This window comes from Coregonus lavaretus (assembly GCF_964263955.1).
Source record: "Coregonus lavaretus genome assembly, contig: HAP1_SCAFFOLD_663, whole genome shotgun sequence".
In the NCBI taxonomy this organism is placed as follows: Eukaryota; Metazoa; Chordata; class Actinopteri; order Salmoniformes; family Salmonidae; genus Coregonus; species Coregonus lavaretus.
In genome coordinates this window covers 31360-49777 of record NW_028158469.1, presented here as the reverse complement: position 1 = coordinate 49777, position 18418 = coordinate 31360, and the positions used below count along the sequence as shown (strand labels likewise).

General features: G+C 45.7%; 1 protein-coding gene across 1 annotated transcript; it reads right to left on the bottom strand.

Annotated features, from left to right (window-relative positions):
* Positions 1-1031: 1031 nt before the first annotated feature.
* On the bottom strand, positions 1032-17415 carry LOC311123999 (multiple C2 and transmembrane domain-containing protein 2-like). The gene is made up of 4 exons (XM_084198222.1): positions 17287-17415; positions 5644-5753; positions 5321-5418; positions 1032-3181 (listed from the first exon to the last, which is right to left on the bottom strand). The coding sequence occupies exons 1-4, from the start codon at positions 17373-17375 to the stop codon at positions 3107-3109; spliced, it is 372 nt and encodes a 123-aa protein (XP_084054348.1). The 5' UTR covers positions 17376-17415; the 3' UTR covers positions 1032-3106.
* Between the last annotated feature and the right edge of the window lie 1003 nt (positions 17416-18418).

The window sequence follows — 18418 nt, the reverse complement described above, 5'->3', positions numbered from 1 at the left end:
TGGTTGGGTTGTGTGGTAGCTAGGTAGCAGATTGGTTAGATAGCCTGGTAGCTTGGTGGTTGGGTTGTGTGGTAGCTAGGTAGCATATAGCCTGGTAGCTTGGTGGTTGGGTTGTGTGGTGGCTAGGGAGCAGATAGCCTGGTAGCTTGGTGGTTGGGTTGTGTGGTGGCTAGGGAGCAGATAGCCTGGTAGCTTGGTGGTTGGGTTGTGTGGTGGCTAGGTAGCAGATAGCCTGGTAGCTTGGTGTTGGGTTGTGTGGTGGCTAGGGAGCAGATAGCCTGGTAGCTTGGTGGTTGGGTTGTGTGGTAGCTAGGTAGCAGATAGCCTGGTAGCTTGGTGGTTGGGTTGTGTGGTGGATAGGTAGCAGATAGCCTGGTAGCTTGGTGGTTGGGTTGTGTGGTGGCTAGGGAGCAGATAGCCTGGTAGCTTGGTGGTTGGGTTGTGTGGTGGCTAGGTAGCAGATAGCCTGGTAGCTTGGTGGTTGGGTTGTGTGGTAGCTAGGGAGCAGATAGCCTGGTAGCTTGGTGGTTGGGTTGTGTGGTAGCTAGGGAGCAGATAGCCTGGTAGCTTGGTGGTTGGGTTGTGTGGTAGCTAGGTAGCATATAGCCTGGTAGCTTGGTGGTTGGGTTGTGTGGTAGCTAGGTAGCAGATAGCCTGGTAGCTTGGTGGTTGGGTTGTGTGGTATCTAGGGAGCAGATAGCCTGGTAGCTTGGTGGTTGGGTTGTGTGGTGTCTAGGTAGCAGATAGCCTGGTAGCTTGGTGGTTGGGTTGTGTGGTGGCTAGGGAGCAGATAGCCTGGTAGCTTGGTGGTTGGGTTGTGTGGTGGCTAGGGAGCAGATAGCCTGGTAGCTTGGTGGTTGGGTTGTGTGGTGGCTAGGGAGCAGATAGCCTGGTAGCTTGGTGGTTGGGTTGTGTGGTGGCTAGGTAGCAGATAGCCTGGTAGTAGACAGACAGCAGACAGATAGATAGACAGACAGTCAGACAGACAGACAGAGACCGACAGTCAGACAGACAGACAGACAGTAAAAGTATCCGTTGAGGTAAATCATGCTGTGTTTATTGTATATAATACCAATGCATGATATTAGATGAGCAAATTGGTCCCATACCATTCACCAGCAAAATGAGCATGCACAGGAATATGTATTGTAGAGGGTATAAACGTTTAAATCAAACAGCCAAGACACAGAATATTATACATTCAGTGTGAAAGTTAGACATTGCATAACATGTAGTACATAAAATAATAAATATAGTGTTAAAGCACTTTATCCTCTGTACTGTATATGATGGGAATGAGGATATGAGATATGTTGAGGGTCTTGAATTTCTTTACATGATACTGCTGATTTTAGATATGAGGTGGGGGGGGGTGGGTTCTGTACACTGAGGACCAAATAACACATCTCAAAATGGTGCATTCTAAAAAGAAAGTAAAATCTATAAATATTAAAATTACATTCTTTCATTATCTGTAAAAACAGATTTCAACCTGATCTGGCTTTCCAATGAAAAGGGATAGAATCATAGAATAACAATGACATCATATTTCTATTGATGGGCTAAAGCAGCTTTTCATTCATTTATACATCTCTATTAAGAATATAAAAAAGATAATATTCGGAAACTTTAACAAGTAGAATTGTAGATACTTTAAACAAATACATTTTAAAATGTCCGAAAAGTGGAGAAGAACAAATCAGGATAAAACCGTTTTTTGATTAAAAAGTATCTTACATTAAACAAAGATAAGTGAACAATATTATAAAAAGTGTCCAACTAAAGTCAGTGTTGAGGCCGTCTTTATGTAGAGTAGGAGGAAACCGTGCTGGTGATTGAGCATTTAGCCCGTGTTGAGGCCGTCTTTATGTAGAGTAGGAGGAAACCATGCTGGCGATTGAGCATTTAGCCCGTGTTGAGGCCGTCTTTATGTAGAGTAGGAGGAAACCGTGCTGGTGATTGAGCATTTAGCCCGTTGGTTTTACAATATCCATGTCTGACTGCTAATATAAACTGAACAACAATAGAAACGCAACATGGAAAGGGTTGGTCCCAAGTTTCATGAGCTGAAATAAAAAATCCCAGAAATGTTCCATACGCACAAAAAGCTTTTTATCTCAAATGCTGTGCACAAATATGTTTACATCCCTGTTAGTGAGCATTTCTCCTTTGCCAAGATAATCCATCCACCTGACAGGTGTAGCATATCAAGAAGCTGATTAAACAGCATGATCATTACACAGGTGCACCTTGTGCTGGGGACAATAAAAGGCCACTCTAAAATGTGCAGTTTTGTCACACAACACAATGCTACAGATTTCTCAAGTTTTGAGGGAGCATGCAACTGGCATGCTGACTGCAGGAATGTCCACCAGAGCTGTTTCCGGAGAATGTAATGTTCATTTCTCTGCCATAAACCGCCTCCAATGTCGTTTTAGAGAATTTGGTAGTACGTCCAACTGGCCTCACAACCGCAGACCACTTGTAACCACGCCAGCCCAGGACCTCCACATCCGGCTTCTTCACCTGCGGGATCGTCTGATGGGGGTGGGGGGGTTGTGCTGAGGAGTATTTCTGTCTGTAATAAAGCCCTTTTATGGGGGAAAACGTATTCGGATTGGCTGGACCTAGTTCCCCAGTGGGTGGGCCTATGCCCTCCCAGGCCCACCCATGGCTGCACCCCCATAGATTAGGGCCTAATGAATGTATTTATATTGACTGATGTTTATTATATGAACTGTAACTCAGAAACATCTTTGAAATTGTTCCATGTTGCGTTTACATTTTTGTTCAGTATAGATGCCATTTAGCAGATACTTTTATCCAAAAGCGACTTAGTCATGCGTGCATCCATTTATGGGTTAGGGTCCCAGGAATTTAACCCACTATCCTGGCACTGCAAGTGCCATGTTCTACCAACTGACTACAGAGGACCAATAACTCAGGAGCAGTTTTCTAACCAATTTCGGACATAGAGGAATATGATCCAGATATCCCCAGCATATCCTCCACTATATGCACAGTTGCACACAGGGCATAACAGTCTGAGGCGTCAACAGTGTGCAATGGCCACGTCTTCCATCGGGGATCATAGATCACTCCTCCATCACCTCCTCTCAATGGTTCTCTTCCTCCTCAGAGGACTCTGGGCGCTCACCGTCTTCAGCTCACTGTACTGCACCTGTACACAGAGGAATATGGCCAGGTACCGTTCATAACAGCAGAGGATTAGGGTTAGGGTCAGGGTCAGAGTTCATACTACCAGAGGAATATGGCCAGGTACCGTTCATAACAGCAGAGGATTAGGGTTAGGGTCAGGGTCAGAGTTCATACTACCAGAGGAATATGGCCAGGTACCGTTCATAACAGCAGAGGATTAGGGTTAGGGTCAGGGTCAGAGTTCATACTACCAGAGGAATATGGCCAGGTACCGTTCATAACAGCAGAGGATTAGGGTTAGAGTCAGGGTCAGAGTTCATACTACCAGAGGAATATGGCCAGGTACCGTTCATAACAGCAGAGGATTAGGGTTAGGGTCAGGGTCAGAGTTCATACTACCAGAGGAATATGGCCAGGTACCGTTCATAACAGCAGAGGATTAGGGTTAGGGTCAGGGTCAGAGTTCATACTACCAGAGGAATATGGCCAGGTACCGTTCATAACAGCAGAGGATTAGGGTTAGAGTCAGGGTCAGAGTTCATACTACCAGAGGAATATGGCCAGGTACCGTTCATAACAGCAGAGGATTAGGGTTAGAGTGTTAGGGTTGGGTTAGGTCAGGGTCAGAGTTCATACTACCAGAGGAATATGGCCAGGTACCGTTCATAACAGCAGAGGATTAGGGTTAGGGTCAGGGTCAGAGTTCATACTACCAGAGGAATATGGCCAGGTACCGTTCATAACAGCAGAGGATTAGGGTTAGAGTCAGGGTCAGAGTTCATACTACCAGAGGAATATGGCCAGGTACCGTTCATAACAGCAGAGGATTAGGGTTAGAGTCAGGGTCAGAGTTCATACTACCAGAGGAATATGGCCAGGTACCGTTCATAACAGCAGAGGATTAGGGTTAGGGTCAGGGTCAGAGTTCATACTACCAGAGGAATATGGCCAGGTACCGTTCATAACAGCAGAGGATTAGGGTTAGGGTCAGGGTCAGAGTTCATACTACCAGAGGAATATGGCCAGGTACCGTTCATAACAGCAGAGGATTAGGGTTAGAGTGTTAGGGTTGGGTTAGGTCAGGGTCAGAGTTCATACTACCAGAGGAATATGGCCAGGTACCGCTCATAACAGCAGAGGATTAGGGTTAGGGTCAGGGTCAGAGTTCATACTACCAGAGGAATATGGCCAGGTACCGTTCATAACAGCAGAGGATTAGGGTTAGAGTGTTAGGGTTGGGTTAGGTCAGGGTCAGAGTTCATACTACCAGTCGAGGTCACACAACAGTCACAGTAGCTCTCAACTAGGGTTGCAAAATTCTGGTAACTTCCCCGATTGGAGGATTCACATATTTCCTGGTTATTCCCTCGTGAATCTTCCAACTGAGATTTCCGGAAAAAAACTAGGACTTTTGGGAAAGTTAACAGAATTTTGCAACCCTACTCGCAACTCTGTGGTGCCAATGGTCCCTGAAGTGATCAACTCTGTGGTGCCAATAGTCCCTGAAGTGATCAACTCTGTGGTGCCAATAGTCCCTGAAGTGATCAACTCTGTGGTGCCAATGGTCCCTGAAGTGATCAACTCTGTGGTGCCTTCGCCCGGCAACAGAAAGGCTCCTGAAGCCTAACACTTTGTATACTCCACAAGGGATGTTAGGGAGGAAACATCATAACAGAAATTAGACCGGGCTATAATTAAGTAGACGGAGCAAATGACACAGGCAACAACCAGGTAACACAGAAACAACCTGTGGGATATTTCAGTAGAAAGCAGCGCTGAAAGACTAGAGGTTTACTGGCTTCCTGAATCTGATCTAGAGGCTATAACCTGAAAGGGAAATTCCACCACTTTTTAACCTATTCATTATCTCCAGCACCATACCAGTGTCTACATGTGAATAACAGAATAACATTTCTATGTGCTGTAGTTACAAACATAAGAAGAAAAGGTCCTTTAAAAGTGCAATGGATGACATCATCACATTGCATCAAAAGTAAAAACCTGCATCAGTTTCTACATTTCCATTTGATGACTTTCTAGGCAGGGGAAGAGCATTATCAGGTTCCCTGTCAATCTCAGAGTCTTTGGAAATCACTGAATTGCACTTTTTTATCTGTTGAAAAGTGGTGGAATAGCCCTTTTACCTGCTATAGGCACTTACCTTGTGAACATCTGAAGGAACTCTCCTCAGGAAATCAAACACCTCATTGTTGTCGATGGCGTACGGGGCCCGTAATTTCTTGGTGAATTTATTAATTCCTGGTAAAACAGACATTCAGGAGAAGCTAAATAAAACAGCCTGTATAAACGTTTCATTCCCAGTAATCTGGGTGGATCTGAATCAGCTATAATCCAATAAAAAGGAAAAGGAATGATAGTGTATTGTTTTGGTCTATTTGTTATGCTGACCTCATAAAATCAATTGACATGGAAATGGACAATAGTTATATATATATATCTTAACAAAAGAAAACATGCACTTACCCCATATTAGAAGGATATATCGTACAGGGATGAAGTATGTTATAACTGTTACTGTAACCAGGATCAGGAAGGCCAGGTTGGAGAGGAACGGGACTGACCAGTTAAAGGTGCTGAGGAAGACAACACAATACATATTCATATTGAGTAGAAACACAATACATATTCATATTGAGTAGAAACACAATACATATTCATATTGAGTTGAAACACAATACATATTCATATTGAGTAGAAACACATTACATATTAATATTGTAGAAACACAACACATATTCATATTGAGTAGAAACACAATCCATATTCATATTGAGTAGAAACACAATCCATATTCATATTGAGTAGAAACACAATCCATATTCATATTGAGTAGAAACACAATACATATTCATATTGGAGAAACACAATACATATTCATATTGAGTAGAAACACAATACATATTCATATTGTAGAAACACAATACATATTCATATTGAGTAGAAACACAATACATATTCATATTGAGTAGAAACACAATACATATTCATATTGTAGAAACACAATACATATTCATATTGAGTAGAAACACAATACATATTCATATTGAGTAGAAACACAATCCATATTCATATTGTAGAAACACAATACATATTCATATTGAGTAGAAACACAATCCATATTCATATTGTAGAAACACAATACATATTCATATTGAGTAGAAACACAATACATATTCATATTGTAGAAACATAATACATATTCATATTGAGTAGAAACACAATACATATTCATATTGAGTAGAAACACAATACATCTTCATATTGAGTAGAAACACAATACATATTCATATTGTAGAAACACAATACATATTCATATTGAGTAGAAACACAATACATATTCATATTGAGTAGAAACACAATATATATTCATATTGAGTAGAAACACAATCCATATTCATATTGGAGAAACACAATACATATTCATATTGAGTAGAAACACAATGCATCTTCATATTGAGTAAAAACACAATCCATATTCATATTGGAGAAACACAATCCATATTCATATTGAGTAGAAACACAATGCATCTTCATATTGAGTAAAAACACAATACATATTCATATTGAGTAGAAACACAATACATATTCATATTGAGTAAAAACACAATCCATATTCATATTGGAGAAACACAATACATATTCATATTGAGTAGAAACACAATACATATTCATATTGAGTAGAAACACAATCCATATTCATATTGAGTAGAAACACAATACATATTCATATTGAGTTGAAACACAATACATATTCATATTGAGTAGAAACACAATACATATTCATATTGTAGAAACACAATCCATATTCATATTGAGTAGAAACACAATGCATCTTCATATTGAGTAAAAACACAATCCATATTCATATTGGAGAAACACAATACATATTCATATTGAGTAGAAACACAATACATATTCATATTGTAGAAACACAATACATATTCATATTGAGTAGAAACACAATACATATTCATATTGAGTAGAAACACAATACATCTTCATATTGAGTAGAAACACAATACATCTTCATATTGAGTAGAAACACAATCCATATTCATATTGTAGAAACACAATACATATTCATATTGAGTAGAAACACAATACATATTCATATTGAGTAGAAACACAATGCATCTTCATATTGAGTAGAAACACAATATATATTCATATTGAGTAGAAACACAATACATATTCATATTGAGTAGAAACACAATGCATCTTCATATTGAGTAGAAACACAATACATATTCATATTGAGTAGAAACACAATACATATTCATATTGAGTAGAAACACAATCCATATTCATATTGAGTAGAAACACAATGCATCTTCATATTGAGTAAAAACACAATACATATTCATATTGAGTAGAAACACAATACATATTCATATTGAGTAGAAACACAATCCATATTCATATTGAGTAGAAACACAATGCATCTTCATATTGAGTAAAAACACAATCCATATTCATATTGGAGAAACACAATCCATATTCATATTGAGTAGAAACACAATGCATCTTCATATTGAGTAAAAACACAATCCATATTCATATTGGAGAAACACAATACATATTCATATTGAGTAGAAACACAATACATATTCATATTGTAGAAACACAATACATATTCATATTGAGTAGAAACACAATACATATTCATATTGAGTAGAAACACAATGCATCTTCATATTGAGTAGAAACACAATACATATTCATATTGTAGAAACACAATACATATTCATATTGAGTAGAAACACAATCCATATTCATATTGAGTAGAAACACAATCCATATTCATATTGAGTAGAAACACAATACATATTCATATTGAGTAGAAACACAATACATATTCATATTGAGTAGAAACACAATACATATTCATATTGTAGAAACACAATACATATTAATATTGAGTAGAAACACAATACATATTCATATTGAGTAGAAACACAATACATATTCATATTGAGTAGAAACACAATCCATATTCATATTGAGTAGAAACACAATCCATATTGAGTAGAAACACAATCCATATTCATATTGAGTAGAAACACAATACATATTAATATTGTAGAAACACAATCCATATTCATATTGAGTAGAAACACAATCCATATTCATATTGAGTAGAAACACAATCCATATTGAGTAGAAACACAATCCATATTCATATTGAGTAGAAACACAATACATATTAATATTGTAGAAACACAATCCATATTCATATTGAGTAGAAACACAATACATATTCATATTGAGTAGAAACATATGTGACAACAATATTGAGGAATACAACATATTCAAAGATAAATAATTATTGTTACATACACCGGATAGGTCCAGTGTAATGTGTTGTTTTACAGGGTCAGCCATAGTAGTATGATAGGTCCAGTGTAATGTGTTGTTTTACAGGGTCAGCCATAGTAGTATGATAGGTCCAGTGTAATGTGTTGTTTTACAGGGTCAGCCATAGTAGTATGATAGGTCCAGTGTAATGTGTTGTTTTACAGGGTCAGCCATAGTAGTATGATAGGTGCAGTGTAATGTGTTGTTTTACAGGGTCAGCCATAGTAGTATGATAGGTCCAGTGTAATGTGGTGTTTTACAGGGTCAGCCATAGTAGTATGATAGGTCCAGTGTAATGTGTTATTTTACAGGGTCAGCCATAGTAGTATGATAGGTCCAGTGTAATGTTTTGTTTTACAGGGTCAGCCATAGTAGTATGATAGGTCCAGTGTAATGTGTTGTTTTACAGGGTCAGCCATAGTAGTATGATAGGTCCAGTGTAATGTGTTGTTTTACAGGGTCAGCCATAGTAGTATGATAGGTCCAGTGTAATGTGTTGTTTTACAGGGTCAGCCATAGTAGTATGATAGGTCCAGTGTAATGTGTTGTTTTACAGGGTCAGCCATAGTAGTATGATAGGTGCAGTGTAATGTGTTGTTTTACAGGGTCAGCCATAGTAGTATGATAGGTCCAGTGTAATGTGGTGTTTTACAGGGTCAGCCATAGTAGTATGATAGGTCCAGTGTAATGTGTTGTTTTACAGGGTCAGCCATAGTAGTATGATAGGTCCAGTGTAATGTGTTGTTTTACAGGGTCAGCCATAGTAGTATGATAGGTGCAGTGTAATGTGTTGTTTTACAGGGTCAGCCATAGTAGTATGATAGGTGCAGTGTAATGTGTTGTTCTACAGGGTCAGCCATAGTAGTATAATAGGTCCAGTGTAATGTGTTGTTTTACAGGGTCAGCCATAGTAGTATGATAGGTCCAGTGTAATGTGTTGTTCTACAGGGTCAGCCATAGTAGTATGATAGGTGCAGTGTAATGTGTTGTTTTACAGGGTCAGCCATAGTAGTATGATAGGTCCAGTGTAATGTGGTGTTTTACAGGGTCAGCCATAGTAGTATGATAGGTCCAGTGTAATGTGTTGTTTTACAGGGTCAGCCATAGTAGTATGATAGGTCCAGTGTAATGTGTTGTTTTACAGGGTCAGCCATAGTAGTATGATAGGTCCAGTGTAATGTGTTGTTTTACAGGGTCAGCCATAGTAGTATGATAGGTCCAGTGTAATGTGTTGTTTTACAGGGTCAGCCATAGTAGTATGATAGGTGCAGTGTAATGTGTTGTTTTACAGGGTCAGCCATAGTAGTATGATAGGTCCAGTGTAATGTGTTGTTTTACAGGGTCAGCCATAGTAGTATGATAGGTCCAGTGTAATGTGTTGTTTTACAGGGTCAGCCATAAGTGACTTGCTCAATGGCATATCGACAGAATTTTCACCTTGTCGGCTTTGATATTCAAACCAGCAACCTTTACATTTTTAATTTACGTCATTTAGCAGACGCTCTTATCCAGAGCGACTTAAAAATTGGTGCATTCAACTTATGATAGCCAGTGGGACAACCACTTTTTTTTATGGGGGGGTGGGGGAGGGGGGGTAGAAGGATTACTTTTATACTATTCCAGGTATTCCTTAAAGAGGTAGGGTTTCAAGTGTCTCCGGAAGGTGGTCAGTGACTCCGCTGTCCTGGCGCAATGGGGGAGCTTGTTCCACCATTGGGGTGCCAGAGCAGCGAATAGCTTTGACTGGGCTGAGTGGGAACTGTGCTTCCGTAGAGGTAGGGGGGCTAGCAGGCCAGAGGTGGATGAACGTAGTGCCCTCGTTTGGGTGTAGGGTCTGATCAGAGCCTGAAGGTAAAGAGGTGCCGTTCCCCTCACAGCTCCGTAGGCAAGCACCATGGTCTTGTAGTAGATGCGAGCCTCTCCTGGAAGCCAGTGGAGTGTGCGGAGGAGCGGGGTGACATGAGAGAACTTGGGAAGGTTGAACACCAGACGGGCTGCAGCGTTCTGGATAAGTTGCAGGGGTTTAATGGCACAGGCAAGGAGCCCAGCCAACAGCGAGTTGCAGTAATCCAGACGGGAGATGACAAGTGCCTGGATTAGGACCTGTGCCGCTTTCTGTGTAAGGCAGGGTCGTACTCTGCGAATGTTGTAGAGCATGAACCTGCAGGATCGGGTCACCGCTTTGATGTTAGCGGAGAACGTCAGAGTGTTGTCCAGGATCACGCCAAGGTTCTTTGCACTCTGGGAGGAGGACACAATGGAGTTGTAACATTGGTTACTACCCCAATGCTCTAACCACTAGGCTACATGCCTCCCTACCTACCGCCCAACTTCACTCCCTATCTGCCGCCCAACTTCACTCCCTACCTACCGCCCAACTTCACTCCCTACCTGCCTCCCTACCTGCCGCCCAACTTCACTCCCTACCTGCCTCCCAACTTCACTCCCTACCTGTCGCCCAACTTAACTCCCTACCTGCCTCCCTACTTCACTCCCTACCTGCCTCCCAACTTCACTCCCTACCTGTCGCCCAACTTAACTCCCTACCTGCCTCCCTACTTCACTACCTACCTGCCTCCCAACTTCACTCCCTACCTGGCTCCCTAACTTCCGCCCAACTTCACTCCCTACCTGCCTCCCTAACTTCCGCCCAACTTCACTCCCTACCTGCCTCCCTACTTCACTACTTACCTGATTCCCAATTTCACTCCCTACCTGCCTCCAAACTTCACTCCCTACCTGCCGCCCAACTTCACTCCCTACCTGCCTCCCTACTTCACTCGCTACCTGCCTCCCTACTTCACTCCCTACCTGCATCCCTACCTGCCTCCCTACCTGGCTCCCTACCTGCCGCCCAACTTCACTCCCTACCTGCCGCCCAACTTCACTCCCTACCTGCCTCCCTACCTGCCTCCCTACCTGCCGCCCAACTTCACTCCCTACTTGCCGCCCAACTTCACTCCCTACCTGCCGTCCAACCTCACTCGCTACCTGCCGCCCAACTTCACTCCCTACCTGCCTCCCTACCTGCCTCCCTACCTGCCGCCCAACTTCACTCCCTACCTGCCGTCCAACCTCACTCGCTACCTGCCTCCCAACTTCACTCCCTACCTGCCGCCCAACTTCACTCCCTACCTGCCTCCCTACCTGCCTCCCTACCTGCCGTCCAACCTCACTCTCTACCTGCCGCCCAACTTCACTCCCTACCTGCCGTCCAACTTCACTCCCTACCTGCCTCCCTACCTGCCTCCCAACTTCACTCCCTACCTACCACCCAACTTCACTCCCTACCTGCCGCCCAACTTCACTCCCTACCTGCCTCCCTACTTCACTCGCTACCTGCCTCCCAACTTCACTCCCTACCTGCCGCCCAACTTCACTCCCTACCTGCCGCCCAACTTCACTCCCTACCTGCCGCCCAACTTCACTTCCTACCTGCCGCCCAACTTCACTACCTACCTGCCTCCCTACCTGCCTCCCTAACTTCCGCCCAACTTCACTCCCTACCTGCCTCCCTACCTGCCTCCCTAACTTCCGCCCAACTTCACTCCCTACCTGCCTCCCTACCTGCCTCCCTAACTTCCGCCCAACTTCACTTCCTACCTGCCTCCCTACCTGCCTCCCTAACTTCCGCCCAACTTCACTCCCTACCTGCCGCCCAACTTCACTCCCTACCTGCCCCCCAACTTCAATCCCTACCTGCCTCCCAACTTCACTCCCTACCTGCCGCCCAACTTCACTACCTACCTACCTCCCTACCTGCCTCCCTAACTTCCGCCCAACTTCACTCCCTACCTGCCGCCCAACTTCACTCCCTACCTGCCGCCCAACTTCACTCCCTACCTGCCGCCCAACTTCACTACCTACCTGCCTCCCTACCTGCCGTCCAACTTCACTCCCTACCTGCCTCCCTACCTTCCGCCCAACTTCACTCCCTACCTGCCGCCCAACTTCACTCCCTACCTGCCGCCCAACTTCACTCCCTACCTGCCGCCCAACTTCACTCCCTACCTGCCGCCCAACTTCACTCCCTACCTGCCGCCCAACTTCACTACCTACCTGCCGCCCAACTTCACTACCTACCTGCCTCCCTACCTGCCGTCCAACTTCACTCCCTACCTGCCGCCCAACTTCACTACCTACCTGCCGCCCAACTTCACTCCCTACCTGCCTCCCTACCTGCCGCCCAACTTCACTACCTACCTGCCTCCCTACCTGCCGCCCAACTTCACTACCTACCTGCCTCCCTACCTGCCGTCCAACTTCACTCCCTACCTGCCTCCCTACCTTCCGCCCAACTTCACTCCCTACCTGCCGCCCAACTTCACTACCTACCTGCCGCCCAACTTCACTCCCTACCTGCCTCCCTACCTGCCGTCCAACTTCACTCCCTACCTGCCTCCCTACCTTCCGCCCAACTTCACTCCCTACCTGCCGCCCAACTTCACTCCCTACCTGCCGCCCAACTTCACTCCCTACCTGCCGCCCAACTTCACTCCCTACCTGCCGCCCAACTTCACTACCTACCTGCCTCCCTACCTGCCGTCCAACTTCACTCCCTACCTGCCTCCCTACCTGCCGCCCAACTTCACTCCCTACCTGCCTCCCTACCTGCCGCTGAACTTCACTCCCTACCTACCACCCAACTTCACTCCCTACCTGCCGCCCAACTTCACTCCCTACCTGCCGCCCAACTTCACTCCCTACCTACCACCCAACTTCACTCCCTACCTGCCTCCCAACTTCACTCCCTACCTGCCTCCCTACCTGCCGCCCAACTTCACTCCCTACCTGCCTCCCTACCTGCCGCCCAACTTCACTCCCTACCTACCACCCAACTTCACTCCCTACCTGCCGCCCAACTTCACTCCCTACCTGCCGCCCAACTTCACTCCCTACCTGCCGCCCAACTTCACTACCTACCTGCCTCCCTACCTGCCGTCCAACTTCACTCCCTACCTGCCTCCCTACCTGCCGCCCAACTTCACTCCCTACCTGCCTCCCTACCTGCCGCCCAATTTCACTCCCTACCTACCACCCAACTTCACTCCCTACCTGCCGCCCAACTTCACTCCCTACCTGCCGCCCAACTTCACTCCCTACCTGCCGCCCAACTTCACTCCCTACCTACCACCCAACTTCACTCCCTACCTGCCATCCAACTTCACTCCCTACCTGCCTCCCTACCTGCCGCCCAACTTCACTCCCTACCTGCCTCCCTACCTACCACCCAACTTCACTCCCTACCTGCCGCCCAACTTCACTCCCTACCTGCCGCCCAACTTCACTCCCTACCTACCACCCAACTTCACTCCCTACCTGCCGCCCAACTTCACTCCCTACCTGCCGCCCAACTTCACTCCCTACCTGCCTCCCTACCTGCCGCCCAACTTCACTACCTACCTGCCTCCCTACCTGCCGTCCAACTTCACTCCCTACCTGCCTCCCTACCTGCCGTCCAACTTCACTCCCTACCTGCCGTCCAACTTCACTCCCTACCTGCCTCCCAACTTCACTCCCTACCTGCCTCCCTACCTGCCGCCCAACTTCACTCCCTACCTGCCTCCCTACCTGCCGCCCAACTTCACTCCCTACCTACCACCCAACTTCACTCCCTACCTGCCGCCCAACTTCACTCCCTACCTGCCGCCCAACTTCACTCCCTACCTGCCGCCCAACTTCACTACCTACCTGCCTCCCTACCTGCCGTCCAACTTCACTCCCTACCTGCCTCCCTACCTGCCGCCCAACTTCACTCCCTACCTGCCGCCCAACTTCACTCCCTACCTGCCGCCCAACTTCACTACCTACCTGCCTCCCTACCTGCCGTCCAACTTCACTCCCTACCTGCCTCCCTACCTGCCGCCCAACTTCACTCCCTACCTGCCGCCCAACTTCACTCCCTACCTGCCGCCCAACTTCACTACCTACCTGCCTCCCTACCTGCCGTCCAACTTCACTCCCTACCTGCCTCCCTACCTGCCGCCCAACTTCACTCCCTACCTGCCTCCCTACCTGCCGCCCAACTTCACTCCCTACCTACCACCCAACTTCACTCCCTACCTACCACCCAACTTCACTCCCTACCTGCCGCCCAACTTCACTCCCTACCTGCCGCCCAACTTCACTCCCTACCTACCACCCAACTTCACTCCCTACCTGCCGCCCAACTTCACTCCCTACCTACCACCCAACTTCACTCCCTACCTGCCATCCAACTTCACTCCCTACCTGCCTCCCTACCTGCCGCCCAACTTCACTCCCTACCTACCACCCAACTTCACTCCCTACCTGCCGCCCAACTTCACTCCCTACCTGCCGCCCAACTTCACTCCCTACCTGCCTCCCTACCTGCCGTCCAACTTCACTCCCTACCTGCCTCCCTACCTGCCGCCCAACTTCACTCCCTACCTGCCTCCCTACCTGCCGTCCAACTTCACTCCCTACCTGCCTCCCTACCTGCCGTCCAACTTCACTCCCTACCTACCACCCAACTTCACTCCCTACCTGCCGCCCAACTTCACTCCCTACCTACCACCCAACTTCACTCCCTACCTGCCGCCCAACTTCACTCCCTACCTGCCGCCCAACTTCACTCCCTACCTGCCTCCCTACCTGCCGCCCAACTTCACTACCTACCTGCCTCCCTACCTGCCGTCCAACTTCACTCCCTACCTGCCTCCCTACCTGCCGCCCAACTTCACTCCCTACCTGCCTCCCTACCTGCCGCCCAACTTCACTCCCTACCTGCCGTCCAACTTCACTCCCTACCTACCGTCCAACTTCACTCCCTACCTGCCGCCCAACTTCACTCCCTACCTGCCGCCCAACTTCTCTCCCTACCTGCCGCCCAACTTCACTACCTACCTGCCTCCCTAACTTCCGCCCAACTTCACTCCCTACCTGCCGCCCAACTTCACTCCCTACCTGCCTCCCTAACTTCCGCCCAACTTCACTCCCTACCTGCCGCCCAACTTCACTCCCTACCTGCCGCCCAACTTCACTCCCTACCTGCCGCCCAACTTCACTCCCTACCTGCCGCCCAACTTCACTCCCTACCTGCCGTCCAACTTCACTCCCTACCTGCCGCCCAACTTCACTCCCTACCTGCCTCCCTACCTGCCGCCCAACTTCACTACCTACCTGCCTCCCTACCTGCCGTCCAACTTCACTCCCTACCTGCCTCCCTACCTGCCGCCCAACTTCACTCCCTACCTGCCTCCCTACCTGCCGCCCAACTTCACTCCCTACCTGCCGTCCAACTTCACTCCCTACCTACCGTCCAACTTCACTCCCTACCTGCCGCCCAACTTCACTCCCTACCTGCCGCCCAACTTCTCTCCCTACCTGCCGCCCAACTTCACTACCTACCTGCCTCCCTAACTTCCGCCCAACTTCACTCCCTACCTGCCGCCCAACTTCACTCCCTACCTGCCTCCCTAACTTCCGCCCAACTTCACTCCCTACCTGCCGCCCAACTTCACTCCCTACCTGCCGCCCAACTTCACTCCCTACCTGCCGCCCAACTTCACTCCCTACCTGCCGCCCAACTTCACTCCCTACCTGCCGTCCAACTTCACTCCCTACCTGCCGCCCAACTTCACTCCCTACCTGCCTCCCTACCTGCCGCCCAACTTCACTACCTACCTGCCTCCCTACCTGCCGTCCAACTTCACTCCCTACCTGCCTCCCTACCTGCCGCCCAACTTCACTCCCTACCTGCCTCCCTACCTGCCGCCCAACTTCACTCCCTACCTACCACCCAACTTCACTCCCTACCTACCACCCAACTTCACTCCCTACCTACCACCCAACTTCACTCCCTACCTGCCGCCCAACTTCACTACCTACCTGCCTCCCTACCTGCCGTCCAACTTCACTCCCTACCTGCCGCCCAACACTTTGGTTGGAGGAGATATTTGATTCATTTATAAAACAAAACAAATATTGATAATTCATATTGATTAGATACGTGATAAAACATTATTGCAGGAACATAACACACTATCTAATTATTCTATATTTCATTGATAATACAAAATAAATAAGATATTTAATGTTGATTATAATAAATACGTGAATGAACAAACCAGAACCATGTCCAGAATAAATACATGTCAGACTAGAACACCATGTCAAATCAAAATGGATGGACAATTAAAATAAATACATGTCAGACTAGAACACCATGTCAAATCAAAATGGATGGACAATTAAAATAAATAAATGTCAGACTAGAACACCATGTCAAATCAAAATGGATGGACAATTAAAATAAATACATGTCAAACTAGAACACCATGTCAAATCAAAATGGATGGACATTTAAAATAAATACATGTCAGACTAGAACACCATGTCAAATCAAAATGGATGGACAATTAAAATAAATACATGTCAAACTAGAACACCATGTCAAATCAAAATGGATGGACAATTAAAATAAATACATGTCAGACTAGAACACCATGTCAAATCAAAATGGATGGACAATTAAAATAAATACATGTCTAACTAGAACACCATGTCAAATCAAAATGGATGGACAATTAAAATAAATACATGTCTAACTAGAACACCATGTGAAATCAAAATGGATGGACAATTAAAATGAATACATGTCAGACTAGAACACCATGTCAAATCAAAATGGATGGACATTTAAAATAAATACATGTCTAACTAGAACACCATGTCAAATCAACATTTATGGACAATTAAATAAAATAAATGTCTAATTCAGATGCTCACTTCTTAATTCTCTCCCCGAAGCATGCGATTTCCTCCAACAGGTTTTGGACAGTGATGACAGTCTCTTGAACCATGTGAATTTTTTCCATCAAACCTCTCTTCTCAGATTCCTACAACATTAAAGGACCAGTCAGTCCTACATGTCTTTAGATTCCTACAACAAAGGACCAGTCAGTCCTCCATGTCTTTAGATTCCTACAACATTAAAGGACCAGTCAGTCCTCCATGTCTTTAGATTCCTACAACATTAAAGGACCAGTCAGTCCTCCATGTCTTTAGATTCCTACAACATTAAAGGACCAGTCAGTCCTCCATGTCTTTAGATTCCTAAAACATTAAAGGACCAGTCAGTCCTCCATGTCTTTAGATTCCTACAACATTAAAGGACCAGTCAGTCCTCCATGTCTTTAGATTCCTACAACATTAAAGGACCAGTCAGTCCTCCATGTCTTTAGATTCCTACAACATTAAAGGACCAGTCAGTCCTCCATGTCTTTAGATTCCTACAACATTAAAGGACCAGTCAGTCCTCCATGTCTTTAGATTCCTACAACATTAAAGGACCAGTCAGTCCTCCATGTCTTTAGATTCCTACAACATTAAAGGACCAGTCAGTCCTCCATGTCTTTAGATTCCTAAAACATTAAAGGACCAGTCAGTCCTCCATGTCTTTAGATTCCTACAACATTAAAGGACCAGTCAGTCCTACATGTCTTTAGATTCCTACAACATTAAAGGACCAGTCAGTCCTCCATGTCTTTAGATTCCTACAACATTAAAGGACCAGTCAGTCCTCCATGTCTTTAGATTCCTACAACATTAAAGGACCAGTCAGTCCTCCATGTCTTTAGATTCCTACAACATTAAAGGACCAGTCAGTCCTCCATGTCTTTAGATTCCTACAACATTAAAGGACCAGTCAGTCCTACATGTCTTTAGATTCCTACAACATTAAAGGACCAGTCAGTCCTACATGTCTTTAGATTCCTAAAACATTAAAGGACCAGTCAGTCCTCCATGTCTTTAGATTCCTACAACATTAAAGGACCAGTCAGTCCTCCATGTCTTTAGATTCCTACAACATTAAAGGACCAGTCAGTCCTACATGTCTTTAGATTCCTAAAACATTAAA

What these genes read in the sequence shown, in the direction of transcription:
- LOC311123999 (XM_084198222.1), bottom strand. Translation starts at nt 17,375, where the DNA reads ATGGAAAAAATTCACATGGTTCAAGAGACTGTCATCACTGTCCAAAAC. An exon ending in TTCGGGGAGAGAATTAAGAA is followed by an intron (nt 5,754 to 17,286) that starts GTGAGCATCTGA and finishes TGTCTTCCTCAG; the next exon opens with CACCTTTAACTGGTCAGTCC. An exon ending in ATATATCCTTCTAATATGGG is followed by an intron (nt 5,419 to 5,643) that starts GTAAGTGCATGT and finishes CTGTTTTACCAG; the next exon opens with GAATTAATAAATTCACCAAG.